General features: G+C 41.7%; 1 protein-coding gene and 1 long non-coding RNA gene across 7 annotated transcripts in view; one reads left to right on the forward strand and one right to left on the reverse strand.

Annotated features, from left to right (window-relative positions):
- The window catches only part of LOC123613623 (uncharacterized), a 39046-nt gene extending 38394 nt beyond the window's left edge, over positions 1–652 (reverse strand). For 2 of the 4 annotated variants that reach the window (XR_012508749.1, XR_012508747.1), the window contains exon 1: positions 428–651. This is a non-coding gene — a long non-coding RNA (uncharacterized LOC123613623). Of the gene's footprint in view, positions 1–427 lie in introns of all 4 variants that reach the window. The other 2 variants (XR_012508750.1, XR_012508748.1) reach the window with 2 other exon arrangements.
- Positions 599–27986, forward strand: HMGN3 (high mobility group nucleosomal binding domain 3). 3 transcript variants are annotated; one of them, XM_010972839.3, is made up of 7 exons: positions 605–910; positions 17342–17392; positions 22799–22828; positions 25631–25681; positions 26844–26957; positions 27078–27177; positions 27508–27986. In XM_010972839.3, the coding sequence occupies exons 1-7, from the start codon at positions 680–682 to the stop codon at positions 27519–27521; spliced, it is 591 nt and encodes a 196-aa protein (XP_010971141.2). In that variant the 5' UTR covers positions 605–679; the 3' UTR covers positions 27522–27986. The 3 variants fall into 3 exon arrangements, with proteins under 3 accessions (XP_010971140.2, XP_010971141.2, XP_010971142.2); XM_010972838.3 differs by having other exon boundaries at positions 599–910; positions 27078–27608; XM_010972840.3 differs by lacking the exon at positions 27078–27177 and having other exon boundaries at positions 620–910.

The following is a 27986-nucleotide window of genomic DNA, read 5'->3' on the forward strand; positions in this document are numbered from 1 at the left end:
CGGTAAGAATGACTTCATAAAATAAATTCGGAAGTGCTTGCTTTGCCCGTTTAATGCCTTGCAGAACTTTGAGAAACATTAAATTATGCACATTTAAATTATGTCTTTTAAATATGTTTCAAACATAAAATAATCTGCTCTGACATTGTTCAGTCTTTTTCTAATTTCCCTAACAAGCATACTCTTCAAGCCTAGTTTGAAGTTGGCTGAATTAGTGAGTGATTTGTAATCAGATTTTAGGAAATTATTCCTAAGCAATTTTAGGGATTATTGTCACTGGACATCCAGAAGGTGAAACTGAGACCCTCAGAGATTGCCAGACTCTTCCAGGTAAGAGTACCTTTCCACTCTTACAGCTCTTAACATACAGCATTCATTACAAGCCTTTATAGGAAACATATAAAGTGCCTGCTGTGTTTACATTTACCTTATAAAGTTTATGTGTCCGTCCTTACTCTTTTTCCTCCTTATGAAGGTCCACACTTCTTATTGGTACAATCCGAATAGGGAGCAGCAAAACAATGAAAATTCCAGGCTCGTGTGGCTTGGGGGTTACTAGTTGAACTGGGCATGCTCAGTCGCCAGGCAGATTTTTCGGTGAAGTGGAAACTACAACAGAGCGTACCGTGCGCGCGGAGGTAGGCGTGCCCGCGTGGAATTTAGAACGCTGCCGCAGCCAATGGGGCCTCGCGGCCGGCTGCCGGAGCTTCTCATTGGAGGAGCGGGGAGGAGAGCGAGTAGAGGGCCCCGGGAGGGAGCCGCCAAGGTTCAGGTCCGGGAGGCCGGGCTACGCCGTGCCCTGCGCGTGAGCAGCTGCGGCGGCGGCAGCATCCAGCGGCGGTGCCAGCAGTTCCAGCCGGTTGCTTTACTTTTTAGCTGCACGAACATAGTCATTATGCCGAAGAGAAAGGTAAGTCTTACCAAAACAGATTTCCAAGGCCTTCAAATTGTGCTAACATTAAATCTTGTCATTGCAACGGATTGCGCGGAATGCACTCATTAGAAACTCGGGGATTGCGAATCTCTTTGCGCTTGTTTTCAGATGCCTGTTGCAGACATTGCTCCCTCCCCGCGTCCCTCCTGCCGTGCTCATCGATCTCTGAATGTTACTTTCTTTTGAACTCATTCTAGCCGGAATGGTCTCCTCTTCCTACAACGAGAAGCAAAATCGCTTTTCATTCCCCCTTCCAAGAGGGGAGTTTCCTATGCAAACTGCCAGGTTGTGGTTAGTGTGGAGGAAAAGCAACCAGAGGAGGAGAAAACAAGTCCCCGTTTAGTGAGGTGGAAAATCAGTCCAGTAAGTCGGGCAGATGTCGGGGCCATTCCCATGTGGGCCATGCCCACGCTGGGTACGCCGCGATGGCTCTGAGGCTACGGGAGAGGGAAAGCCATGTTTAAAATAGCGCTCACCCTGCTGCTCGCCTGCGCTGCAGACCCGTATGTACCAACTCCGGTGTCACTCAGGGCTGGGGACGGCGCAGGCGGGGCCCAGAGCGGCAGAGACCTGCCCGCAGTTGGCGGCGCGAGCGGCGGAGTTGGCTGCACGCAGGACGGGACGTCGCCGGGGGCGCGCGCTCTGTGGCTGCAAAGGGCGGGGGCCTCCGGGTCCTACCGGCGACCCAAACCCTCACTCTGTCCCGCAGGCGGGGTCCGCTTACCCCCGCCCCTCGGTGCGTAGAGGGAACTGGGGTCATTTTAGTCTCATCTTGAGCTCCTTGCTGACTGTTATGTCCCCTTGCGCACTATTATGTCCCCTTGCGCACTATTATGTCCCCTTGCGCGCAGGCCCCGGACACGAAGTAACTCGCGCCGGACGCATGTTTCCCTCGGAGTCCGGCTGCGACTTATTGTCCCAGGAAGGGGAGGGAAGGCTTTCCTCCACCTGAAGGAAACCGCGGTGTGGCAGCTGTTTCTAAGAAAATGCTTTGCACCCTCCCCACGGCCTGCCCTCGTGTTTCCAACAGTGTTCACCAGTGAGGATATTAAATGTGAAGCAAAATTGCAAATAATATTCAGCTTTATTTGTTAAAGATGGTGGTATGGTGTGTATCAGTGAATGCATTATATTTTTAAAAATATTTTGAAGCTTTAAAAAGATAGCTTTTCCCTTTTTATCTGTCTTTACTAAGAATTTGGTGGAAACTTGTCTCCTCTATTTTTTAAAAACATAGTAATAAAATTTTTTTTAAAAAAATTTAGAGTTTATTGTGCACATACTATATGTGTAATATTGTGGGCAGAGTTTGACTCAACGTCTCAATCCTCAGAACACCTTGACAGGTGTTATTGCCATTGACTCAGGCTTGGAGACACGAATTATCCAATGGTCTCACCAACCAATAGCTAGTATCAAAGATTTAATTAGATGCTATAGGTCCAGAGGCCTTACTTTCAAACATTATTTACTCATTCTCTTCTTTTAGTGGTCGGTGGGTCAAGAGGACTTTGAAATCCAAAGAGACTCCCAGCCTAAGAAGATGGATAGGGTGTTAAGAGCACTAATATTTTAGATTCATTATTTAAACTTGATTTTTATGAAAGTATTGCTTTTCCAGCCCCATTGTATTAGCATGATGATATTAGAATGATGCCACCATTTTTAGCATTTTAACTGAGGTTTAATGAATTGGGAATCCTAGTAGAGTCATCAAATGGGTTACAGAGTGAGTTGGTGCTATCTCCTTTGCTGGGAATTATTAACAAATTTAGACAGATAGTAAGTTTATTATAAGTAAGTACGATTATTATAATGGATCCTGATGTGCTGGAAGCCTCGTTCAAGGGTCAGAGTTGGCGAAATCATCACTCTTACTTTTCCTTACTGCCCACCTCTCTTAAGGAAACAGAAGAGAAGACAAGAAGAGCAATAGAGGAACTTCTGATTATTGTTTTATTTTCCTGGAAGGCAGGGAGCCCCCATGAGGAAGCTAGCTAGGCATCCTGGACTAGGGGCAGACCTGCGTACAGGCACCTGGGTGTCATCCATCAGGACATCAGAGTGTCCTTCAGAGTTGGGAAGCCTCTCCTTAAAACAGAAAGGTTTTTCATTTATACCTGTGGCCCAGAGACCTGGGCTCATGCCTGGCCAGGAGCAGCCACAAATTAAACATGGCTACCATGGCCATCCCATCTACCGGTCAAACCTTGGAACCGCCTCATGGAACCCTGGAGTTCACTGGGACTTAGGTAGGGAGCCATAGTCACTAGGTAAATCTTGCCTAGATGCAAAGAAAAGAACTGGAGACAATCTGTGTGCTGCTCTTTGAGATCTGTGAAGCTTGGGTATCTGCCAAGGCATTTACATGCTATTCTATAATATTTTTCTTGACTAGAGGACTGCCTGTTCTACATTGTAAGTTTTCAAAGTGCCCCTTCACAATACTTTTGTACCATCTTGGCTCCTTTTTTCAACTTTTCCCAGAAATCAAGAAACGTTATTTAATGAACACACTTGAGGCACTGTTTGTTTTTGTTTTTGTTTTTTCTCTCACTTCCCTTTTTATTTCCTCTAAGATCTGCAAGTAGCAGCACCAGGGAGGGAACCTGCTCTACAGCCCCAGGAAGGGGTTACCTCCCCCTGCCCCCCATCCAGGGCAAAGCCAGCACCCCAGGCCCCTTCCCTCTGAGGGGAAGGTGGTTTCTTTACATGTGAACACATGCATGCACACTCTGGGCATTGCAGAGCTGAGATGCCTTAGGGATCACCTATTTGCTGATCCCACAAGCCCCCAGGAGGCACCAGGAGGCAGGCCCCTAGGACAAGGCCCAGAGAAAGGGCAGGGCCACACCCTGGTCTCCTCCAATCCCTGGATCAAGGATGCCCAATCCCAGCACAAGAGAGGTCTTCAGTTGTCTTCAGTCAATGGAGCATTGCTTTGGTTTTGTTTTTTGGTTTTGTTTTGTTTTGTTTCCTTTTAGCAGGTAAGTCCCTACAAAAATAGAACTGCTCTTGGTACTGCAGAGTAAGACACAGCACTCATGAAGTCAATAAAATGATCTGGAGTCCTAGTACTGCTTTCATGCCATAGGAATACCAGGTTTCCTCTCAGGGAGCTTCTGTTTAATTCAGTGAGGGCTAAGACTAGCAGGCAGAAAACAGTTGAATAATATTAAGCCTGTATGGAGCCATAGATAAAAAGGCATTTTTGAGGCAATTTGGGAAACCCAAATATGAACTGAGTATGAAGTATGTATATATATGAATATAATCAGCACTAGAGGATATTCAGAAATTATTGCTGATTTCATTACCTTTCACAGATAATGGCATTGTGCTATGTTCTCTAAAGTGCCATTTCTTGTTAGAGATGCACACTGAACTATTTCCTGGTAAAAATAATACAGTTCCTGGCATTTACTTTCTCATACTCCAGCAAAAGAGGAGCGGGAAGAAGAATTAGCAAGATTGGCAAAATGTTGGTTATTGTTTAAGCTGAATAATAGGGGATTATTATGTATACTTTAGTGTTGTGTTTAAATTTTTCTGTAATAAAGAGATGTGTTTAGTGTTTGAAAAAATACTATGCCTGTATGTATGTCCCAGAATATACAGTATAGATTCTAAACAAGCTGTAGGATAGATCAGGAAAGATTAAATTGGGGCCAATCTTGAAAGTGTGGGTGGAACTCAAATACACAAAGAGAAAAAGAGTCATTTTCTGTTTTCAGGCATTTGAATGCCTCTTCTGATTGTACTTGAACATGACCAGGCCTCAGGGATGCAACTTAAAGCCCACAGTATCCACATTGATGTAAAATCTTCTTTGGATATTTCTTAATCATGTCTTTGTGAGTTTTGTCCACATCTTCTTGTGTGATAATCAGCGACACTACACCAAATCGTTTTTATAACTGCGGTAGTGTTTTTGAAGCAGTATATTACTCAGCAGTTGAGTTGGTGAGATTTAAGTAAATTTGAGTTTCCTGTGTTTATTACCTAATGGGTAATGGGTCACCACCCATTAATAGTGAGGGAAGCATCAGGGAAAATGATAAAGTTCACGGACTCAGATGGTAGTGGGGCAGAGAGTGACTGAGTTCTAGACTGCTCTGGTCAGACCTCCACGAATGCCTGCAGTGGTCACGTTGTTACATGGTGATCTGGGATGTTCTGCAGACATGCCTCAGCCAACGAGGCCTGAGCCACGGTTCTGGCATGGTGAGCCACAGCAAACACATTTTGCCATTTTTCTTTTCATTTTTCCAGTCCCTCGTCATGAGAACTATTGGAAATGCCTAGTGTATCACATCAGAAATTCCCTAATGAGGCAGTTTTCCAGGGATCTGGGATGTAAACACTAGTGCCTCTTTACGCTTAAAATGAAGGTTTAAGGAAGAGAAGTCTGTCTGCCTCTAGCTTTGAGGTTTGAAGTGACGTTTTACCTCCTTTCATAAAATGAAAAGGCCCAGAAGTGCTGGCTTTGACCCACGGGATGCTTAACTAACAATACCCAAGGTTTCTGATTAATCTTTCAAAAGAATATCACATCTTATAACACCAGAGTCAGACTTTGTAAATGAAAGTGCAGATAAATTTGACTACATGAAAATGAATATGCCAATATGGCAAAGGAAAAAAAAAAACTTGTTAACAAAATATTAAAACTTACAAAAAACTGGGGAAAATTTTTGTACCACGTATCACGGGAAAAAAAGTTGCTGTTTTAAAAAGATAAATAGTCTCACATGTCCTTATGGGAAAGATGTATGTCCTTTTAAGAAAATAACAGACCCAGTAGATGAAAATGTTTAGTTTTACTAGAAATCAATGAAATGTATGTTATTAAAAATAATGAGATGTGAATTTTTGAAACCAGTCTGTTTAAAAAAAAAATTGTAAGTATCACTGCCCAGTGCGAAGTGTCACTGACACTTCAGCAGCTCTCAGTGTGGAAAGGGGTGTGATTTGAGGTATGACGTACTTACCGTAAAATCCATTCATCTATTCAAAGCACACAAATCAACGACTTTTAATGAATTCATAGTTGTGTAAGATTACTGCCATCCAGTTTTAAACCATTTCCATCAATCCAAAAAGGTCTCTCTCATTGTTTTGTATCCAATCCCTACTTCACCCTAGTCCCGGGCAACCACTAATCTACTGTCTCTATAGATTTGCTTTTCTTCTGGCAATTTTATGTAAAAGGAATCAAACAATGTATATAGTCTGTTGTGTCTGGTTTCTTTCATTCAGTATAATGTTTTTGAGGTCTGTCCATGTTGTAGCATGTATCAGTACCTCATTCTTTATTATTGCCCAATGATAGCCCATTGTATGGATATTTGACTTTTTGTTTATCCTTTCATAAGTTGATGGACATTTGGATTGTTTTGGTTTGGGGTTATTATAAATAATGCTGTCATGAATATTTGTATATAAGTCTTTACCTTGACATATTTTCATTTCTCTTGGGAAGTTTCCTAAGGGCAGAACTAGCAGGTGGTATGGAAGTCTAGCTTTAATGTTTTAAGAAACTTCCAGACTGCTTTCCAAAGTAATTGTACCATCCAACGGTGCATGAGGGTTTCTGTTTCTCCACTTCAGTGCTCATAGCTGGCATTGTCAGGTTTTTTTGCTTATACCCTTCTGATTAACTTAATTTACATTTCCGTAATAACTAATGACACTGAGTATCTTTTCATGTGTTTACTTGCATAATGGATATCTTATGTGCAATGTCTGTTCAGATATTTTGCCCATTTTTAAATCGAATTGTTTGTTTTATTATTAAGTTGTAAGAGTTCTTTATATATTCTGGATACAAGTCCTTTATCAGATACACAATTTGTAGATCCTTTCTTCCAAATCTTGGCTTCTTAAAAATTTGTCTAGTTGTCTTTTGAAGAATAGAAGTTTTTAAATTTCGATGAAATCCATTTAGTGTCATATCTAATAAATCTTTGCCTAATCTAAGGTCACAGACATTTTCTCCTAGAAGTTTTACAGTTTTAGCTCATCTATACGGTCTCTGATCCATTTTGAGTTCAATTTGTGTATAGTTTGAGATAAGGGTTTCAATTTTTCTTTTTTTTTTTTTTTTTTTTTTGGGTGCATGTAGATATCTACTTGTCCCAACACCAACTGCTGAAAAGACCATCCTTTTCCCCCAGAATTGCCTAGGCACCTTTATCAAAATCAATTCATCATAAATGTAAAGGTTTGATTTCTGTGCTCAAAGTTGTGTTCCATTGTCAGTATGTTTCTCCATATGTCAGTTCCACATTTATCTTGATTAGTGTGGTTTTATAGTAAGATTTGGTACTGGTAACATCAGTTCCCCCACTTTGTTCTTCTTTTTCAAAATTGTTTTAGCTAGTCCAACCTATGCACTTCCATGTAAATTTTAAAATCAGCTTGTAAATTTTCATAACATGCCTGCCATGATTTTGATAGGGATTGAGTTTAATTTATAAGTCAGTTCAGAGAGATTTGCCTTCTTAGCCAAATTGAGTTACCCAGTGTGAATGTGAAAGGGCCTGACATGTGGTATGTCATCCATAACTACTTGCTGAGTTTAATTGAGTTAATATTGATATAAAACCTGTATTTGAGTAAAGGCTCCAAGATGGCAGGGTTGTACGTTTTACTTCTTCATTCACTCACTTCACATTAGATAAACATTTATCAAGCATCACCTTTATGTAGAGCACCATCACCTTGGGAAAGGAAGTGAATTTTTTTTTTTCCAACTCTTTGTGAAGTGAGTGAGTAACTGCCCTTATAGTTAAGGATCTTTCAGTCTGATGGGGTAGGTCATGCATATATGGCCATATTCAGAAATCCATGGCAAAAAGTGATAATGAGCCACAAGAAAAACTGTGAGCTCTGAGCATTCAAAAGTTTGGCCAGACTGCATGTCCAAAGGAAAAACACTGACAAAAGTTATTTGGTTGAAAATGGTTGGGGGGTTATAACTTTTTTTATTTTAGTCTTGAGAGGATAGTTGCTAGTTTGCTAGTAAAGATAATCTGGCTGCACACCAGAAATTGACACAACATTGTAAACTGACTATACTTCAATAAAAAAATTTTTTTTTCAATTTAAAAAAGATACTCTGTGAAGTCTTGCTTTCTTTGGAATAGAAGGAAGCCTGTTACAGCAGTTGGGGTTAGATTGTGTACGGTAGCTGCCCTCCCTCATTAGTAAAGATTCAGTGACTTCTTGGTCCCGCTGCTTTTCTTTTAACCGTCCTCTTGTGTTTACAAGGTGCTTGTCTGGTCCCATGTTCCTAAATTGACACATATTACTCGATTGATTACCCAATTTTGAATCAATTTGGTAATCCTTCTAATCCCACTTGACCATGAAGTCTTTGATGATCTTTTGTTAATCCCGCATAGCACCTAGCACAAGTACTGTAACTATTTGTTGAACAAGTGCATGAGTGAATTGTTTTCAAGGGAAGAAAGTAGTAATTTGAGTTATCTCATATCCTTGCTGGGGAGGTGGTCATACATGATCTGGTTTTACTGTTTACTGGCGTTATGATTTAGGGCAGGTTACTTAACTGCTCCCTAAGCTTCTAAGTTCCTGATTCTTTGAGACTCAGTTTCCTTAACTGAAAAATCTAGATAAAAATATGTTCTACCTCATTGGGTGGTTGGAGAAATTAAGTGAGATAGTGAATACAAAGTTCTTAGCGCAGGGCCTGGCATGTGTGAAACTGTCAACGGATGTCCATTACTGCGATGCTGATACTTTTAATTATTAAGAAAGCTGCAGTGAAATAATAGATTCATAATAAGCCAAGCTTCCACTTTATGGGACAGACAGCACACACAGTGGATAAGGACCAAGCAGATCACACCTTGTATGTCTAATTTACTGCAATTATAGGAGTAGATGTTCAACAACCAAATAACAATGTTGTTTTTGTAAACATAACCTTTAATCCGGAGCATTCTTACATGGTTGATTTTTCTCACGGAAAAAAATTATGCTTAAAAATATCACTATCTAACATTCAAACTCCCTTGGCAAATCAGTTATCAAGGGATTCTCTTTTCCTATATTTTTCTCCTAAAAACAGTGCCTTTGTTTACAACCAAAGTTAAATATATTCCACTTTCCTGCAGGGTGCAGTTTGGAAATGGTGACTGAGAGAAACACCACTGAAGCTGTCTGCTTTCACTGTACCTGATATGTTGAAGTCTGATGTTAGTCTCCTGAGTAATTTAAAAATCAGTGTTGAAGATAACAAACCAAATCAAAATGTTGAATTATTTTTCCCACTGGCTGCTTATTTATTGTACATTTCACTGCCTTCTTAGAAGAGTTGAGTCAAATCATGTATTGGTTCCTGATTAAGGTATTTATTGTCCAGTCTACTTACATCCTGTGGGCATGTCCAGCAACAAGGCCATTTAGATATGCCCAAAGCAAATGCATGTTCAGTCCTATAAAGCAAATGATATGCCTCTTCAGAAGTAGGGAAAGAGAGACACTTTTAAATCTCCAGATTGGTTCCAAAATGTATTATAAGAGAAACATATAAGTCACAACGTATAAAAATATTTGTTACCATTAATATGTAAATGGCTACCATTTATTGAAAGCCTGGATGTACCCCACCTGGGCTTTGTGCTTTATAGTCATTAGACACCATCATTGAAATAAAAATCTGTGAAGTTATTAGAGAGAAACCTGTGTGGGAAGTATTTTGGTGTAATTTCATATTATTTCATTTTATTCTCGTAGCAGTTCTGTGAGGCTGTCCTCATCTCACAGAGCATGATACTGACAGCCACAATAAATAACATTTCGGTGGCTTTCTATGACTCAGGCAGTGTTCCAAGCACTTTGCATTAATGAACTGGAGCCTCCAAGCACCCAGTAAGGTGTGGGCTCTTTGCACCGACATTGTGGCACGGAGAGGCCCAGTTGGGAGTGCAGTCCCCGTGTCTGGCTCCGGGAGCTGAGTCCGTCCACCTCCAGAAGCCTGGGACTTAGGGAGATGAAGGAATTTCCTCTGGGTCACACAGCTGGGAAGAGATAGAACCAAGAACTCCAACTCAGCCCTCTTATTCAAGCATTTTTCTCCTAACCTTGACACCACAGTACTTCCCATACATGATTATTTCTAATAACCTCTTGTATTTGTATTTAAATAAAGGTGCCTGATGAATGAAACAAAGAAGATTCAAGAGTTAGCTAAATATGTGAGTGTTCGTCTGTTGAAAATGTTGTGTGTATTAAGACATATGCTGAGACCATTGCTTCTGGGTGCCAGTCATAGAAAGTTACCCAACCAGCCGCCCTCATGCCGCCCTCAGGATCCAGGCTTCTGGCTTTGAAAAGAGGGACATCATGGCTAAGCCTTCTGGGTATTTCAGCCCCTGCTGGACTGTCTGGTTACGTGCATGGTCTATATGTGAAGTTTCCTCACCCAAGCATTGATATCTTTGAGTACTGAGAGTCTGAAACTTCACATTTTCTCAGATTCCACCATGAAATGCTGGATTGACTATTTCCAAGGTATGTTATCTTCGTTAATTTGTTATATTTTAAATAATAGGGATGTTCCCTTGTGACCATGAATGTGTAAACACATCTGCATATTATACAATATACTGAGAGGTTATAAGGTACTCAGCCACCATTGCATAGGCATTGGATTTAAAAACTGAGGTGCTTTTGTTTTTGGAACTCATCAGATAAGACTAAAAGCCTCATAGCTGGGACTGGATAGATTTTTATTTCAGAGTTCTGGATTACCAATGAATTGATGTTTAATTACAAAAGTTTGTAAAAGGTACAAAGGGATATTATTTTTAAATTATATCTTTACTACTTTGACCCCATACAAAGATAAGTACAAAGCTGACCCTGAGAGGTTTTGTTACTATTCCCTCTTGGGTTGTTACATGTCCATCACATCAGAGCCAGCTGATTCGTTTTGCAAAAATGTAAGGAACATCATAACTGTTAACCATTTACTGGAAGTTAACTCCTGTCTGGGCAGATAGGCAAATAAATAAAATAACCATCTGGATAACATCCCTGGGAAAGTCCTGGTGTAAAAGTTGGGAGACTGGGGTCTAGTGTTGTCTCCACCACTCTTTACTTTGAGGAAAGTCACTTGACCTCTTTGAACCTCTATTCTTCATCTGTAAAATGGGAACATTAAGACTGGCCCTGGGTATCTCAGTGCTGTTGAGAGGATCAAATACAGCAACAGTGTGAAAGTATATAGAGAAATGTAAAGTGCCATAAAAATGATAGAAATGATTTGATGTTTTGTCTTTACTTTTAATAGTGAGATAAAAGGACTTGTGTTTGTTTACGTAACCATTTAAAAACCCAGAGTAGTGGATTTATGTGCACCTCCACATGTATTTTTTTTTAATTTTATCTTTTACTGAAGTATAGTTGACTTACATTGTTAGTTTCATATATTCAGCAAAGCTATTCAGTCATATATATATATATATAAAATCTCTGATATATATTTATATATATCATTTACTAGAAGTTTTTATATATCTGTATATATATATTTCTTCAGATTCTTTTCCATTAACATGTAGTATTTTTAATGGAAAATTGTTTCCTATCATCCCAAGAGGCTCACAAATGAGGGGAACTAGGAAACACTTCATTGCATATCATGTGCTGCTTGGCTAGGTCTGCAGATTAACATATTTCCCACACTGGAAGCCCTTTGCTCTGCTAGCATCCCAGATCTGCACCCAGGTTTGAAATTCAGAAAGCTAGTTGAAAGCACTTCGAGTGGTGCGGGGGATGAGAAGATGCACTCTGAGCCAGCCTACCTCAGTCTGAATCCCAGCTCTTCCACTTCCCAACAAGATTACCAGCTGAGTCATCTCGGGCAAGTTACTTAACCTCTCTGGCTTCCATTCCTCACTTGTAAAGTGGACATGATGCTGTTTACCAACATCACAGGATTGTGCTGAGGATGGACTCATTTAGATCATCGCCTTGCACATTAGTGCAGTAGAGTATCCATGTTTACTAAGGTGATGAATGTTCCTCTGGGTCTCTTGTCCTTCTCCAAGACCCCAGTACCTGGCACTCCTATCACATACACGGTGTGATTAGTAAGTATCCGAGCATCTGAGTAAGTCAGGCGAGGGAGATCTTCAGGTCCATCCTCTTAGTTTTTCTCATGAAGAAACTGAGGCTCAGGGACAGGAGGTTTGAGCTGGACTGGAATCAGGTGTCAGATCCCAGCCAGGAATTTCCTCCATGATCCCAGGTCCCATCCATCCACACATGTGGGAAGAGGTTACCTCTCACCAAAGAGGCAACTCAGACCAAAGAGATGTGTGAAATATTTAAAATTCTTTCATATTAATGATATACTTCCATTATAAAATTATGGTTACGTATACAAAGGAAATGCCACAGGACATACCTGAGCACGGCTTTTTCCTTGCTTTGAGTTCTCTTTCATAACTGAATACGATGTGAGATATTCTCCATGAAAGTACCCTCAGAAAAGAGAGTTGCTGTTTATTTCAGTTCATCCAAAGGCTTTTCAAGCAGAGTTCTTACTCGGGTACTTTAATCTTAAACAACAAAATTTTATTTTGGGAAGACATACCAGCCTCGTGACCTTAATAAATAAGCAATTTGGGTTTACAGAAGTTGGTGAAATTAGTGTCTCCAAGCAAGGGAGGAAGTAGCAAAGAAGTTTAACGTCGGTTTGATTCTTAATCCTCCGCATGTGATCTCTCAATCATAAATATTAGATTTTTAAGGATCATTTTAAAAAGCAAAGGAGTATGGGAGGGTCCCAATCATACACCTATGGGATGAATGAAAAACAGTCATGCTGATGTTAAATAATGGTCCTTGTGGCTTTGAATAAAATTTTCAGCGTCTGTTTTCATGTGTCACATACTTGAATTTGAGGGAAGTACCTGTTATTTGGAAAACTTCCTAAGAATTTCATGGTCAATGCCCCCATTTGTGGAGGGAAATTAATGTTGCATTAATCAAGTAGTTGAATTATGTGTAAATTTTAGCAGAAGAGTGAAGAGTTAGTTAGAAAAACACATTCTAGTCTTTCTCTGGATGGGTTATTTGGATTTTTTTGTCCTGGGATGATTTTCCACTGCTAACCAGCTCACTATTGGAGTGCTTTTTTTCTTCTCCAGAAATGAATTTTAATAGAAATTTTAAAGAAAAATAATAATAATTTTTAAATACTAGCCAGCAAATTAGAGAAAAATCACCTCAAAGTCAAAATAAACACTGGTTTATTTGCAGTGTTCCATCTATTCCCAGCTTTTCCTGCATCAGCATGGATAATCCAGAAGTTGAGACTGCATTTGTTCTATGACTGCTAGCAAATGGTTACATGAATTTCAGACATACTCTAGGCTCTCTAGTAATTCACTTAAGTTGTAAAGCAGTAGCCCTTGTCACTTTAAATCTTAGAAGTAAAGCTCTAAGAGCTTACATATACCAGTAAAAACTTATTGGGACTTTAATAGAAGGTCTAGCACTCCTTGCTGAGAGACCCGAACCCACCTCCTCCTCCTCTTGTGGCTGAGAAACATGACACCAGGGGTACTAGCCCTACGCTTTCCAGCCTGCTGCCCCATTCTCAGTATTTTCCTCTTTCTAATCCAGAGGCTAAGGTCATCAGGAGCTGCTCCCAAGTGACTGTTGAAGGGCATCGGGTTTTCTCATCTCCGATAGCTTCCTGGGTTTGGGGAGGGAGAACTGGGCTCATGACCCCCAGAAGAGCCACTCTTTAGGGTTTTATTGAGGGAGAAACTCAGCAGTTGGTTAAGTTTTCCTGTTGATTCCTGTGGATGGTCCAGAGAATAAACATTCCAAAATGTCTTTTCTTGGTCCCTGATGAAGACAGCTGGTCCTGTTTTAGTCTTAAGGAAAGACAGTGGTGTCCCCTTCAGTGCATTTTAGTGTCCTCAGATGCAGGACCCAGGCATCCTTGTGTAAAGGAAGAATGGAGACAGGGCAGTTGGTCCACTGCAGAAGGAATCCTCGCTTTCTCTGCACACCTCTCCTCCCACACTCGCTCGGGAGGGACAGTCCTGAATTAGTGATTGTGGTGCTCTTGGCTTCTGTGGTGCTCCTGTCTTGCCCAACTCCAGTGCCTTCACATCAGCACCAACGAGGCAATTGTGAGCCACCTCTCTGGAACAGAAAAGGAAGGGGCGGTGTATGAACCAGACTTACAAGCCATTTATGACACGCAGCAGACACTAATCATTGTGGAACTTGTGTTGGGAGCAAATGTGGTGCTTGCTGCTTATCAGGGCTCTGTGTCTAGTACCCCCCTCCTTAATAATGGTAATATTTGGGGGGGATTTAAATACAGAAAACTCCAGGGAATGATATAACATACTTACTTACCCAGAATTCACACATTTGAACATTTTTTATCATATTTGCTTAAGATCTTTCAAAAAATAAAGTGTTACAGCTTTTACAAATAAAATTCAAATTCAAAACACCCCCTTGGTTCCTTTCCCAGCCTCCCTGGAGATAGCTACTGTTGTGAATTTGCATGTAGCCTTTGAGTTCATGATTTTATACATTTATGATGTGTATGTCATATATAAATCCCTAATACCGATCTGTGCATGTTTTAAAATTTGTAAAAGTGGAATCATATACATGTATTTTTCTGTTCCTTCTGTTATTTGATATTATAATATATAAGTATAATTTGTTTAGGTATATTATGATTATTAATGTATTTGGATTTTTTCTAATGACTTTTTAAATTTGATTTTATTTTTTAATTGAAGTATAGTTTATACTTCACTGTGTGTGTCAGTTTATAGTGTACAGCATAATGGCTCAGTCACATATACATATATATTTCTCTTCATATTATTTTTCATTGTAGGTTACTACAAGATATTGAATATAGTTCCCTGTGCTATACAGAATAAACTTGTTTTTTATCTATTTTATATATAGTAGTTAGTATCTGCAAATCCCAAACTCCCAATTTATCCCTTCCCACCCCCTTTCCTCTCTGATAACCATAAATTTGTTTTCTATCTCTGTGAGTCTGTTTCTATTTTGTAAATAAGTTCATTTGTGTCTTTTTTTTTTTTTTTTTGTAGATTCCACATGTAAGTGATATCATATGGTATTTTTCTTTCTCTTTCTAGCTTACTTCATTTAGTGTGACAATCTCCAGGTCCATCCATGTTGCTGCAAATGGCATTATTTTATTATTTTTTATGGCTAAGTAGTATTCTGTTGTATAAATACTTGGGTGGTCCCTGACTGTCAGTCTGTGATGTCCTTGTTCATAAAATGCCCTTGTGGAGAGGTTTCCAGAGAAACCAGCTTTGTTGGAGTTGAATCTCTTCACATCTCGAGTCTGACGTTCATTCATCCAAAGGAATTAACATTTTCCATTATACCTACTTTTTTTTTTTTTAAATGTGGAGTCTTTCCAAGTTTCTCTTTCTCAATCATTTGCATCCAATACAAACACTAGGTCAGTGTTTAGAGAGTGATTTCTTAGTCATATTGTTGTCTAGTCCACTGCATAGAAGAATATTGAAAATAATGTCATTAACATCAGTTTTTTAAAAAAAATTTTAATGTCATTTAGCATCAGTAATAGCTATATGCTGCGTCTTTAAAAGCCTATCAGTTCCAGGTAGAGGGTACCCCAGATGGAATCTGCCCAGTGGCCTGACAGGTATGAATGGGAGCCCAGCACCTTAGCTTAGACATCAACGGGTCTGGTCTGTGGCCAGAAGGGTTGAGTTTGTAGCCGCGGACATGAGCAAGGCCAAATAGCTCACCTAGAGACTGTCTTCATATGCTCAGACTTTATAAGATTTTTCTGTCTTCAACTGCGCTGGCTGACTCAGCACAAGATCCGTGAACCAGACATTCCTGTGCGAAAGAGTGGGGACAGGAAAGGGAAGCTCTGTTTCCCTTCATGATAGAGAAGCGTCCATGGACGAGGGGGAAAGAGCTGGTTGATTAGGAAAACAGGAGAGACCTCCATGGATGGGGGGGAGGTTGTAAAGAGAGATGAACTTGGAGACTGGGTAACAGGCAGCCCTACAGGAGAAGAGAAGGTTTCCTACGTCCTGTGCTTTGAAGAAAAGCTTTTGTCTTTCTTAAAGACTTGATATACTGCTGACCTGTGTTTTACATAGTACTTTATAATCTAAGTGTTGAAATGTAGCATTATTTTAGATGGACTTTCCATGTAGTCACGTAGCCTATTTTTAATCCCATTGCATTAATAGTGACATCGTTTACTTCAACATTTCTCTGGTATTTAATGATCATATGAGTTGTTTCCAGTTATTTCATGTTAGAAACAGTACAAATGAAGCCATATTTTTACAAAATGTCTTTCTTTGAGTCTTGGTTGCAAAACTGGAATTATTGGGTCATTATAGGATTAGCACTATGTGTCTTTTTCATATTGCCAGGTTGTTCTTTGAAAATGTTATATTAACTTGCCATGTCACCAGCCCCACCAAACAGTGGGTTTTCAGATCTTTTAAATGTTTTTCTCATTTTATCAGATGAGCCATTACCACATAGCCATTTTATTTTCCTACGCCAGACTTTGCGCCAAGTGTCAATTCGCTATTTGCATTTTTTCATCCTGGGAACTCTCTTCCTATCTTGTGTTAAATAGTTTTAACTTTCTAATCAGTTTAACTGTTTTAATCTTGTTTATTGTCTTTAGCCAATAAAAATACACTGGGGTGAGTGATGTGTCTCATAAATCTAAGTATATTTTCCCCATTGCGTGCAGCCTGGAAAGGAATCAGGTTTGTGCTGTCAGGAGAGTAGGATGGATCAAAATCAGGAAAGAAATGAACTGCAGTGACAGGGCGCTTGGCTGTCCTGCCAAGGCTGGGAGTGTGGGAGAGAGACTGAACTGATAGTAGGAAAACAGGACTCATGATAAATTTGTGTCGAGAAATACGCTGGAAATCAAAGCTCAGTGAGTCTGGGGTGAAAACGGGCTTTTGTGCTTGGCATGGGCTTTCCCAGCATCCTGCTCTCATCTTAGAGAAACACAGTGACTGGAACGTGGGTTGGATCCCAGGCGCCCCTTCCGCTGACTGCTGGGTCCCTGTTCTTTCCCTGGTGGTGGAGTCATCAGAGGTCAACGAAAACTGCTTTGAGGGAAAATACATTGAGAATGGGGGCTCATGTCAGTTCTTGCAATGCTCCTGGTTTAAAATTAGGGCAGTTGTGCAGATAAATGCAGTATGTGTGTGTTTGTGTGTGTGTAAAAACATATCCTCTTACAGACTTACTTTTCCCTGCAGACTATCTTGGCTTATGTGGACCTTTAATATGTGTCTTCCAGTTTAAATACAATTCACCAAAATATTTTCTTTCTAGTCTCCAGAGAATACAGAGGGCAAGGATGGATCCAAAGTAACTAAACAGGAGGTAAGTGTATCTTTGACATCCTGTATTTAATTATTAACTGGAATTCTTAATATTGTTATGATTGTCTGCACTGGAATGAATACTATTCTCAACAAGATTGTTGAGAGTACATAAACCAGAGATAAAAATGTGGCTGTGTAGCCTGGCTCAGCCTGGGTGGATTTCAGTTAGGGGCACTGATGAGGCATTTTCCACTTAGTATGTTGTTTATGTTTCTACCGGTTGGAGCTGCTGTCTGTTAAAGACAATGCTGAGAATTCCTTCTGGGCAAAGAGCGAGATAATAGGTAAATTAATCAAGGAGAACAAAGTCCACCTTTCACAGCAAGGAGACGAAAGACTGTTGATTCAATACATTCTCTGCTCCAGTGAGTGAATTATAAATTACTCTTCTGGTTCTGAATATTTGCCTAAAAGGAGTCATCTCTAAAGACAAAAACTAGGGAAGGATACATAAAATGTCAAAATATTAAAATTGTGGGGTTTTTTTAAATCAGGAAAATTCTTAGGGCTTGAGATAATTAGTTAGGCAATAATTCAGAGAAACTCTCTATTTAATTACAGAAATCTTCAAAAAGCTAGGAACCTGGAAGAGATGCTTGCGTTTGGCCTTCATGAACTTCTATAAAGAGATGAGCCAAAAAAAAGTAGCAAATGAGATGGTAACTGTGATGACAGCTATTCACTTTTGCACAGAGCTTTACAGTGTGTGGAAAAAACTGCAATGCTTAATCCTTGACCTCATAAACTAAAAGGGGTCATGAGAGAGACAGAAACAATATTAAGTTACAGATTCTGTGATTGAGGAATTCGTATCGTGTTAACAATCCAGAGGTTGTCACAATAGCAAAACCCCTACGCAAGAGTTGTACAAGGAAGTTCATTCTGCCGAATGGAAACTCTCTAACGGAATTCATATAAAGGAATAATTGAAAAGCAAGACAAACAGGACTACCTATAGCCAGGTCCCCACCATCCATTGACCCAGTATTCAGTGTCTCACAGAGTCTGGGAGGTGAAGTTGGTGATCCAAAGTCAAGTCGCTAAATAAAGGCTAGGTCCAACCAAAAAATCTATCACCTTACCAAAATTCAAATGCATGAATTTTCTTGAAAATGACAAAATACAATTTATAGGACAGTTGGCTAGGTGTAATACACTTTCATGTTTTTAGATATGGGGACACAATGCATTTGAGTTTCTCCTCAGGAACTGCTGCTTAAATTGATCTGTCAGTCAGGAAACCTCAAAACCATTCCACACAGCAGATCTTGGAGAGCAAATACAGCCTTTCCCTTCCTTCCACACTAAAAGTGATCAAACTGGTTAGAATATATGTAAAAGATTTTTTGCTTATACAGCTGTCTTATGCATATTATTTTCACCCCAAGATTTGTATTATTTATGTATTTACAATATTTTTAATATTTTATGATTATATGTATTATGTTATTGCTAACAAACATCTTCCCTAGAAAAGACTCTTGTCCTGTCATTTAAGCCAAAGACTAGATTAAAACTTGTGATTTGTCTTCAGGACATCAACACGAGTGTTGAAAGTGAAAAGGTCACTTAGTGAGTGGTGCTTTGGGGTGAGAACTGTCTGACAGTCTATTGATTGATTTTTCCCCCACTGAATTGACTGAATTTTCTAGTGATGTCGTTAAGGATGCACAGCCTGGGCTACAGTGAATAGATACCGTCTACAAAGCCCTTTCACATCCATTATTTTATCTGCTCTTTAAAATAACCCTGGAATGAAGGTAGAGAGCCCTTCACAATTTCCAGAGAGACGCGCCAACCAAAGCAATAAATGAATACACAGGCACCTTAATGCATCAGGCTCTGCAGATTCCACAATGAACAGAAGAAGCAAAAATCTCTGCCTTCGTGGAGCTTCCATTTTGGTGGAGGGAGAGAGACAGTAACATGATTGGATATTTGCTAAAGCAAGGAGAGAAGCTAGTTGATATCAGAGGAGCGCTGTTTTGGTCCACAGATAGGCAGGTGTTATTATCCCCATTTTTACAAAAGGAAACAAGGTTCTCAGAGAGATATATGACTCTGCCCAGGTGTCACAGCTTATAAACTGCAGAACCAGGAAAGGCATCTGAGTCTTCTGATTCAAAATCCCCTGTCCTCATGCCCCTTTTGGGGTCATCCCCAAAATCCAGTCACCCATGCCTTTTCTCCATCTTCTCCATTCCCCAGTCTAGGCTCTGAGCTGCATCTCTCCCCACATCCCAGTTTTACAAAGAAGGGAGTTTCTACTCAGCTCTTCATTTGTTTTTGAACGTTAAAGGCAGCTTGACTTTGGGGCTTTGCTTGGAAGTACATGGTGAAGCTCAGGAGCATTAAGAAATCTCATAAAAATAAATGCACTTCCAGATTCCAGTGGAATAGCCCGTATGTTTCAAGCAGTATTCAGTGGGGTCCAGTGATTCTATTTGTATCCAGCTCTTCCAGGGAATTTTGTCATAGCCAGATTAGACTTCCGTGTTGCTTTTGCAACCAAGACATTAAAATAAAAGACTCCATGTCTTTCAGAAAGGCCTTCACCGTGATTTTCTCCAACCAAGGGAATCATCAGTTAATTAATAAATGCTAACTGAATAATTCCATTGTGCCTAGCACGTGTGTACCACAGTAACAAACCCTCACATTGTTTCTGGAACTCTTAGTGACCTGACATTCTACTCTTTTGGCCACTTTTCCTGGGGATTCACAGTCAACAAATCAAGAGAAATTCTTAATTATCTTTTTTTTCATAGTAATTCTGTCCAATGGCCTGGGTGTCAAATGAAAACTTTAAACTCTAGTGTTGGAAAAAGGAAAAAAAAAAAAAGAGCAGTCCAGTCTATTTTCTATCCAATAAATATAGTCCAGTCATTTCGAGATCTCAAGGCTTAATGAAAGCTGATGGAACTTTCCAGGAAAGTGAACACATTCGGTGCATAACCAGGACCACTGACTGTGAATGAAGGTTCGTCTGGGCCACCACTGTCTGAACTGAAAAAGAAAATCTCTTAGGGTGGTTACTGAAAAGGAGCATATAAGAAAAGTCTTTTTTTAATAGGGCAGAAAGAGGGGCTGATCAATTTTAGGCAGGAAGTCATAAAATGATTTTACAGTAAAAGGTGTGCTTTTCAGAGGCTGGTCAGTTTAGACCACGTTGAGAGGCAGACTCTGTTTTTGCATTCATTTCGTCAGCTTTTTATTTTGAAACTCTTGGTCTGGACCTGAATTCTTAAAAGGTAGTGAGTCTTTTGGGTGGGAAGAGCTTCCAGGTCCTGCAAAGCAGTGCTTTGGTTGGACTGTCTCCCTGGAAACTCACGGGGGCCTCTGACCTCACTCTGCCTGTTCAGCCTCTTCTCCTGTTCACCTAGAGAGGAAGGGAGGGAGTGGGGAAATTTTTCACAGGATTTGGCTTCGCTTTGGTGAGATCTTACTCAGGACAAGTAAGTAGTTGGTGGATAGTGGGGCAATAATGAGTGATGATGGACATATATCGGCCCTTTTCAGGCCCCAAACTGGAGAGTAATGGAGGAGTGGCCTGAGGCCTCACTTGTACACTTGCTGTAAGTCTGGTGCTTACACACTCCACCCACCCCCGTGTTGATGGGGGGCCCCTGCTGGCACTGAAGCTACAGAAATGCGAGAGAAGAGGTTCCGTGCAGTTGGAGGATGCTCCTTTGCTCCCCCACCCTCGGGAAGCACCTTGAAGAAGCACAAGTACCCCTGCGCTGCCTGTTTTCTCTTATAATGTTGCCATTTCTTCGGTGACACCCAGTCCATGCAATTAACCATCCTGGGAAAAGCATCGCGGGATTTGGAGTCTAGCTCCCAGAGGGAAGGCACCCGTGAGCATCCAGCAGACGCCGTGTGATGTCCCCTGGAGCCTCTGACCAAGGACCCGGGCCTCGCGTGTCCAGCTGTCCACCCTCTTACCCTGTGTGATGACTGGCGCACAGCCGCCACTGCTCCCACACCATCTCCTGGTCTCAGCACAGTCCGCTCGCCGGCCTTAAGTCCAGCTCTGAGCTTTCCACAAGACCCCAGGGTTCAAATTATTCATGAAGGCTCTGGCCCTTCATTTCCTTCTGTAGTTTAAAGAAAGATAACTTTGGCTTCCTCCAGCGATTTTCAGCAAGAAGGTTCTTAGATGTGGAGATGGCAAGAACTCTTTCTTCCACTTTGGCCTTGACCCACTGACATGAACTGTCCTGAGAATTCTGTGATTCCTTGCAGTCGCGGCCCGGATGCCTGCTGACTATTTTTTGCTGACCGCCTTAAAAGATTGAAACATTTAAGCTATTGTAACGAGGCAAAGTGCATAGGGCAGCAAATTGAGGAGAAGCTGGAGTTCAGCTAGTATTCTCGCATTATCTACTCTATGTGAAGCAGTACACTCTTCTGCTAGAGAGAGCAGTGAATAAAAACAGAAAGTTTGGAATATTTACCGCTGGAACGCTTTTCAAGAAGGCAATTGTACTTTTAGAAAGTGAAATCCCTCGGGGAGCCATCTTTTGCAGCAAGAAGTAAAATATCAATTCTGTGTGCTTTTTTTTGTCCCCTTGAAATGCCTGGAACAGTTCTGCTATTCGAAGTTTTCTTTGCAGCCTCCTTTGCTGTTAACTTACACCATCCTTGAAGGAAAAAAGATTTCCTTGAAAAATAGCAATCTCTACACGGTTTCTCTAAATTTGTCTACTTCCAAATTAAAAGAGAAGATTAGTGAGCTTTTTAGCTCTGTTTAAATATTTAAACATATGCACTGAGTGGATAAATAAATGTGTTTATTTCATTACAGGTCAGAGGGAGTCTTTCTTGTTCACTGCCTGAGATTTGTAGTCATTCTCTTTCTAGCATAGTGACAAGACGCGGACTCCTGCTGTTCCAGTTCCTGCACAATTATCTAAGTCTCTTTTTGTATTAATTGATAAGCTTTCGTTTCATTTGTAAGGAATGAGAGTTGGACTGGAATTTGGTTCTTGAATAGCACCTCAGTGCCTCTACTGCCAGTTTTATCACAAAAGTAGATTTGGGTTTGGGTCGGAGCCCAAATGCATCTTCCTTGCTACTGGCCTTGTCCATTACCCCCTTCACTGCGAGAGGCCATTTCTTTGAACAGGGCGCCTCCACCTCTTTAGAGAGACGCTTCGTCTCAAGTATTCCGGTGCCCAGGGCACTGGGGGGTATGTTTCACTGTGCTCACCTCGAGAGGGTAACGGGACTCGGATTCTGTTCTTTCAGCAAAGTAAGATAGTATGAATTAATTTGGGGGTTCTTTTTCATATGCAATGAGTGTTTATTCTACACCTCCTGGAACAGTTAAGAATTGGTTTTTAAAAATCAACTTGGTTGTGTGTAAATCACCAAAAACAATTTTTTTCCATTTCCTTTGTAGCCCACCAGACGGTCTGCCAGGTTGTCAGCGGTGAGTATTTGAAACCCGTTGCTTTTAGTTCTTAGGAATACACATCCTCTCTGTCCAGAGCAAAGCAGCAAAAGGAAGACAAAGGTGGTATTTCCCTTGGGTTTTTTTATTTCTTCTTTGGAAATTACCCAGGTCATCATTTCCCGCAAGTTTGACCAACACTGCCAAGCAATTCACTTGATCGAATGCGTCTGAGAAAAAGAGTGGCCAGCCCCGTTAGCAAGAACACAGAGCCTAGGAAGTTGTTTGATATTGTTGGATCTCTGCCACAAAAGAAGGATGTTAGGCAAAGGCCTGGCCTCCCATTCTACACCTGATGTGCTAAAGGAAATGAGAATTCTCCCTCCACGACTCATACCTGAGTCAGAAAGTTCTGAAAGTTGAATCCACACGCTCAAGCCTCACTTCAGAACTAGAGAAGCTTTGAAAAAGTAATGATTTCTACTTTGCCACTTGGGGTCTCCCTGGGCAAGAGGGAAGAGACGAGGGAAGAGACGAGGGTTAAGATCGTTAAACTGGGATGGGCAGGTGTGGCCAAGCCTTGGCTGTGAATGCGCCCCAGCCCTTCTCACCACACTGTGCTCCTGGCTGGGCTCCTTTGCTCCTCCCTGCCGCCCTGCTGACGTCCCAGTCCTCACCCTGCCAAGACAGGTCAGCCTGGCTCTCTGGTGGAGAACTTCAGTTAATTTACTTGCGCTGCCCACTGAGATGTTGGGGGAAAGGCCCTGACCTCCTGACTGAAGGCACGTCTCTCCATACTAGATAGCGCAGGAGTTGCAAGCCGCTCTAGCCTTCAGGGAAGTATGGATTTCCTCCTCAGCCCACACCTGTGGCTGGCATTGGAGGGACTCTAAACAGAAATGGGTACTGGGAACACTCCCAGGTTCCGAAGTATAGCCAGGTTTGGGTTGGGTGAGCCAGTGTTTCCTGTGAGTCCCAACCTAAGGAAGCAAAGTCAGAGTCACCAGGAAGATTACAACCCAGGAGGTGTGGTTGTGTGTGCACGCAGTTAATCCACATTCTGCCAAAACCCCTCAAAGGTGGTGTGCTTGTCTAATAGTAGTTTTTCACCATGGTTCAGAAGTGATGTTTTAACACTTTTTTTAGATGTCACTGTAGATCATCTTGAAAGCCATGGTATTCCATTCTATTAAGGGGATAGACCTTGTAAGTCAAAAACCAAATTTTAAAACAAGACCTTTCCAAGCACCAGGGACCAATAATATAGCACCTTCCACTGACATCATTTCCCGTAGTGCAGACGCAGAGCCTCCTCAGAAGCCCTCAGGATTACAGACTCCAAAATCTCACCATTTCCTGTCCTATCAAAGCACCCAGGCTGAGTTTGGGGGAAAGATCTGTCTTACAGACAGTAATGTGAAAGGCAGTGACTTGCTGTAAGTTGAGAAAGCAAGGGCATGTAGATCCAATATACTAAAACCTGAAATAATTTTTTTTTTTAAATCCTGAAACTTGAGGAGCCATGCAAGCTGATAGATTTGGGGAGCAGACTACAAACATAGGGTGGGAAGAAGATGAAAAAAAAAAAAACAGTCCCAACTTTTCAAGCTCAATTTTCTTTTTTTATTTGAGGGGTCATGTCTGACAGCCGATCTTCTGGAAATGAACTGCCCAGAGTTTCAGTTTATGCCCTTGATGGAAAGGCTCAGGTTCAGTTACGATCCTGAGATACCTAGAGGCACTGGGGAGGAGTCTGTGTTTTTCTCCGCAGCGGGGGACTCTGGCCAGTGTTTTCTATTTTAAAACCTTTCTCCCTAGTGCCAGGAGAGGTGCACATTAAATTTTTTTCCTAGCTCAATGAGCACAATATTTGCCCTAAAGTAGCTATGGAAAACCGCATCTCTACATTCCCATCTTGGGGAGCAGCCAGGCCTGAAGCCCCTGGGCAGGTGGGCACTGTTCCTGGGAATGCAGAGAACCACACGAGGCGAGAGAAAAATACTTGCCTGGTGGGCTCTTTGGCTAAGAAGGTCTGTGAGAAAATCTGAAACTTTGGGAGCTGACGGGGGACATTGTGTCGTTACAATTGTGTTCTTTTGGTAGGGGAGGTAATTATATTTGTTTATTTTTTTAGTGGAGGTACTGGGTATTGAACCCAGAGCTTCAGTGCATGCTAAACAAGCGCTCTACCAGTTGAGCTATACCGTCCCCCCTGTAATTGTGTTCTTAATCACAAGCTTTAGGGACCAGTGAGCCCAGGGTCTAGGTGGGCAGGAGACTGTTCTCGCCTTCAGCCGGCCTCGGAGGAGGAAAGTAGGAAGACACTTGGCCACAAGAAATGGAAACCTGCATCACAGGTAGAAGGATTCAGAACTGATTTTGAAATACTTCCCAGACAGCAGTCTTCACTCCCGGATGGGCTCAGCCTCTGATGGTGCTCGGATTTCTCGACTGTGGGGAAGGCCAGTGTGACCCAATTCATCGGGTCCTGTGGCCGAGGGCCTGAGTCATTCCTCTTGCTGCTGTGCTCTGATAAAAGGAGGTACAGAGACATCGGAGAGAGAATCTGAAACTGGTTCCTGGAGAGCTGTTCTGGACCCGGGAATAATGAGCTGGCTTTCCAGTCTCACCTGCCGTTAGCTTGAGAACCCGGGATGAAAATAGTTATGAAATGCGGAGATCTTTATGCTGCTACCTGATGCTGAAAATAGGACAAAGTATCTTTTAAATGAACAGGAGCGTAGTCAAAATGGACTGTTGTCTTTGGCAGCCTTGTTGTGTTCCTTTCGGGGTGGACTGTTGTCTTTTTCAGCCTGTGTATAATGTAATTTATCTTTGCAGAAACCCGCTCCACCCAAACCTGAACCCAAACCAAGAAAAACATCTGCGAAGGTAAGGGGTGCTCCCTCCCCAACTTTGGCTTTTTCAACAGAGAATAAATTATGATTCTATATCCCGGAGTCATCCGAGGAAAGGTCACACTGAATGATTCAGGCACAGTGTACCGACTAGGAAACTAGCATGGCTCCAGTCTTTCTCAAAAGGTATAGAGCACAGTTTTATGCTTTACTGGGAGTGTGTTTTCCATTTGGTCCATAGAGTGAAGGAAATCAGAAGCCTCATGTCCAAGGCAGGGTTTGGCGGCCGCCTCGTGGACACACAGTTCACCTAGTGCTCAGAAGGGGTGAACCCCGGCCGGGGCGACAGTGCTGCCAGCAGACGGAGGACTTGGGAGAGGCTCCTGACTTCACATAACTGGTCTTTGGAGGCCAGACTGATGACTGATAGTAATCGTGTAATGATTAATACCAGCAAATAGTTGATGCCAGCAAACAGTTATACGGCCCTTATCCTATGCCAGATCCTGTTCTGATTGCTTTTCTTATATAAACTGTCACGTTAGCCCTACTGAGGCGGGTCCCCCTACCTACCCGTTTTTCAGATGAGGAACCTGCCACCCAGAATTAGCAAAAAAATTCACCCCCAAATGGCTTTCCTGTGCTCTGCCCTTTAGAGCATGGTCCCTTGCTGTGAATTGTCTGAACCGATGTGTATTGTGATGCTGAAGTGGAACTCATTCCTGCAACTCGGTCTTAAAATCAGGACTGTGTCTTCCTCTGAGCCTTCCTTTTCCAGGGCTGTTTCAGCTTTCTTGGTCCATAAGCCCTGGGTTCCCACAGGCAGTGTTTCTCTGGCTGGGTTCCACCGTGGCTTCACCACATCCCCCACCCCCACCCCGCTGCTGCTCTCCCCACAGCAGAACTTCATCCCACTCCAGGGAGACAGGAGGCTCACTGAACCCGGGCACAAGGGGAATCAGGTTTTCCCCGACAGCAAAGTCTGGTGGATTTTCTAAGCTGCCTGTTACCTTGGCATGGCGCCTCAGCGTAACTCACTCAAAGCTCAGCAAAACCGGGTCTCCCTTTCCCCCTAAAAGCCACCGTGATGGCCCTGGTGATGCTCCCCTCATGTTTGGACAGAGGCTGGCTGATTGCAGCTAACAGCACACCATGTCTTACATGCTCTGTTTCCTTGTGCTCTGATCCTCTGTTAGAGAGAACCTGGCACAAAGATCAACAAAGGTGCCAAAGGGAAGAAGGAGGAAAAGCCAGAAGCTGGAAAGGAAGGTACTGCACCATCTGAAAATGGTGAAACTAAAGCTGAAGAGGTACTTTCCATACATACCTCCCACGGATTGAATCGGTGTCTCGAAAGAAATTGCTCGGTCCTTCAGCCGGCGAGCACACGTTCATGATGTCTCTTTTTATTGCCTGTAATGTTATTGCAGATACACATCTCTCGCTCCACTGTTAATGTCTCAGCCTCCAGAGGTACCCCACCCAGCACACTGTCAGTAAAGGGGCAGATTGAAACAGTGAGAGTGAAGGGTACGGTAGAAAATTCCGCATGTTTGCAGTGAGTAGAGTCAGATAGTAGCGTGGTGTTCTTTTCACGATGAGCTGCAGGAGCTTTGCAGGTACAGCTTCTGTGGTCGTTTGCAAGTTTGCAAAGCGGAAAGCAACAAACGCAGCAGTGTTTGTGTTGTATATTCCTGCCTTGTGTGTTTTACACCCACCCAGAGTTGAAGTAGGTTTTGTAGCAGAGCTGCTTTTAAAACCCAGGTGCTCAAAAGTGTGCGTGTTGGTGGGACGGACTTTTCTTTGGCTTATGGTGGTTTTAATACTAACTTTATCTTTTTTGTTTTCCCTTTTTCGCAGGCACAGAAAACTGAATCTGTAGCTAACGAGGGAGAATGAATTGTCATGAGAATTGGGGTTGATTTTATGTACCTCTTGGGACAACTTTTAAAAACTATTTTTACCAAGAATTTTGTAAATGCTAATTTTTTTAGGACTCTACTAGTTGCCATACCAAAATATATAAGGATGGACATCTTCTCATAGCCATGCTTTTTGGAAATTTCCATCATCCTTGAGTAAAATAAATATCAATTTAATATTGGAAGCTGTCTGTAAACTTGATTCGGCCTTCCATGCACTTGCTTTAAATACTCAGTCCTGTGCATACTGTGGTGTTTTTACTGTGCGTATTTGAATTTTTTCATGCAGTTTTTCTAGAGCAATAATCAGTGGTGCTTTTGTACCTAGGTTTTATGTGATTTTAATGAAACATGGATAGTTGTGGCCACCTGCTGACTATTTGTGGTTTCAAATAAAAGGTTTTCTTGCCTGCAAAA

This window comes from Camelus bactrianus, chromosome 8, assembly GCF_048773025.1.
Source record: "Camelus bactrianus isolate YW-2024 breed Bactrian camel chromosome 8, ASM4877302v1, whole genome shotgun sequence".
Taxonomy (NCBI): Eukaryota; Metazoa; Chordata; class Mammalia; order Artiodactyla; family Camelidae; genus Camelus; species Camelus bactrianus.

Coding starts and splice junctions, on each gene's coding strand:
- HMGN3 (XM_010972838.3), top strand. CDS start 680: ATGGGGCCTCGCGGCCGGCTGCCGGAGCTTCTCATTGGAGGAGCGGGG. Junction 911..17,341: donor TCATTATGCCGAAGAGAAAG/GTAAGTCTTACC, acceptor TTTTCTTTCTAG/TCTCCAGAGAATACAGAGGG. Junction 25,682..26,843: donor CAAGAAAAACATCTGCGAAG/GTAAGGGGTGCT, acceptor ATCCTCTGTTAG/AGAGAACCTGGCACAAAGAT.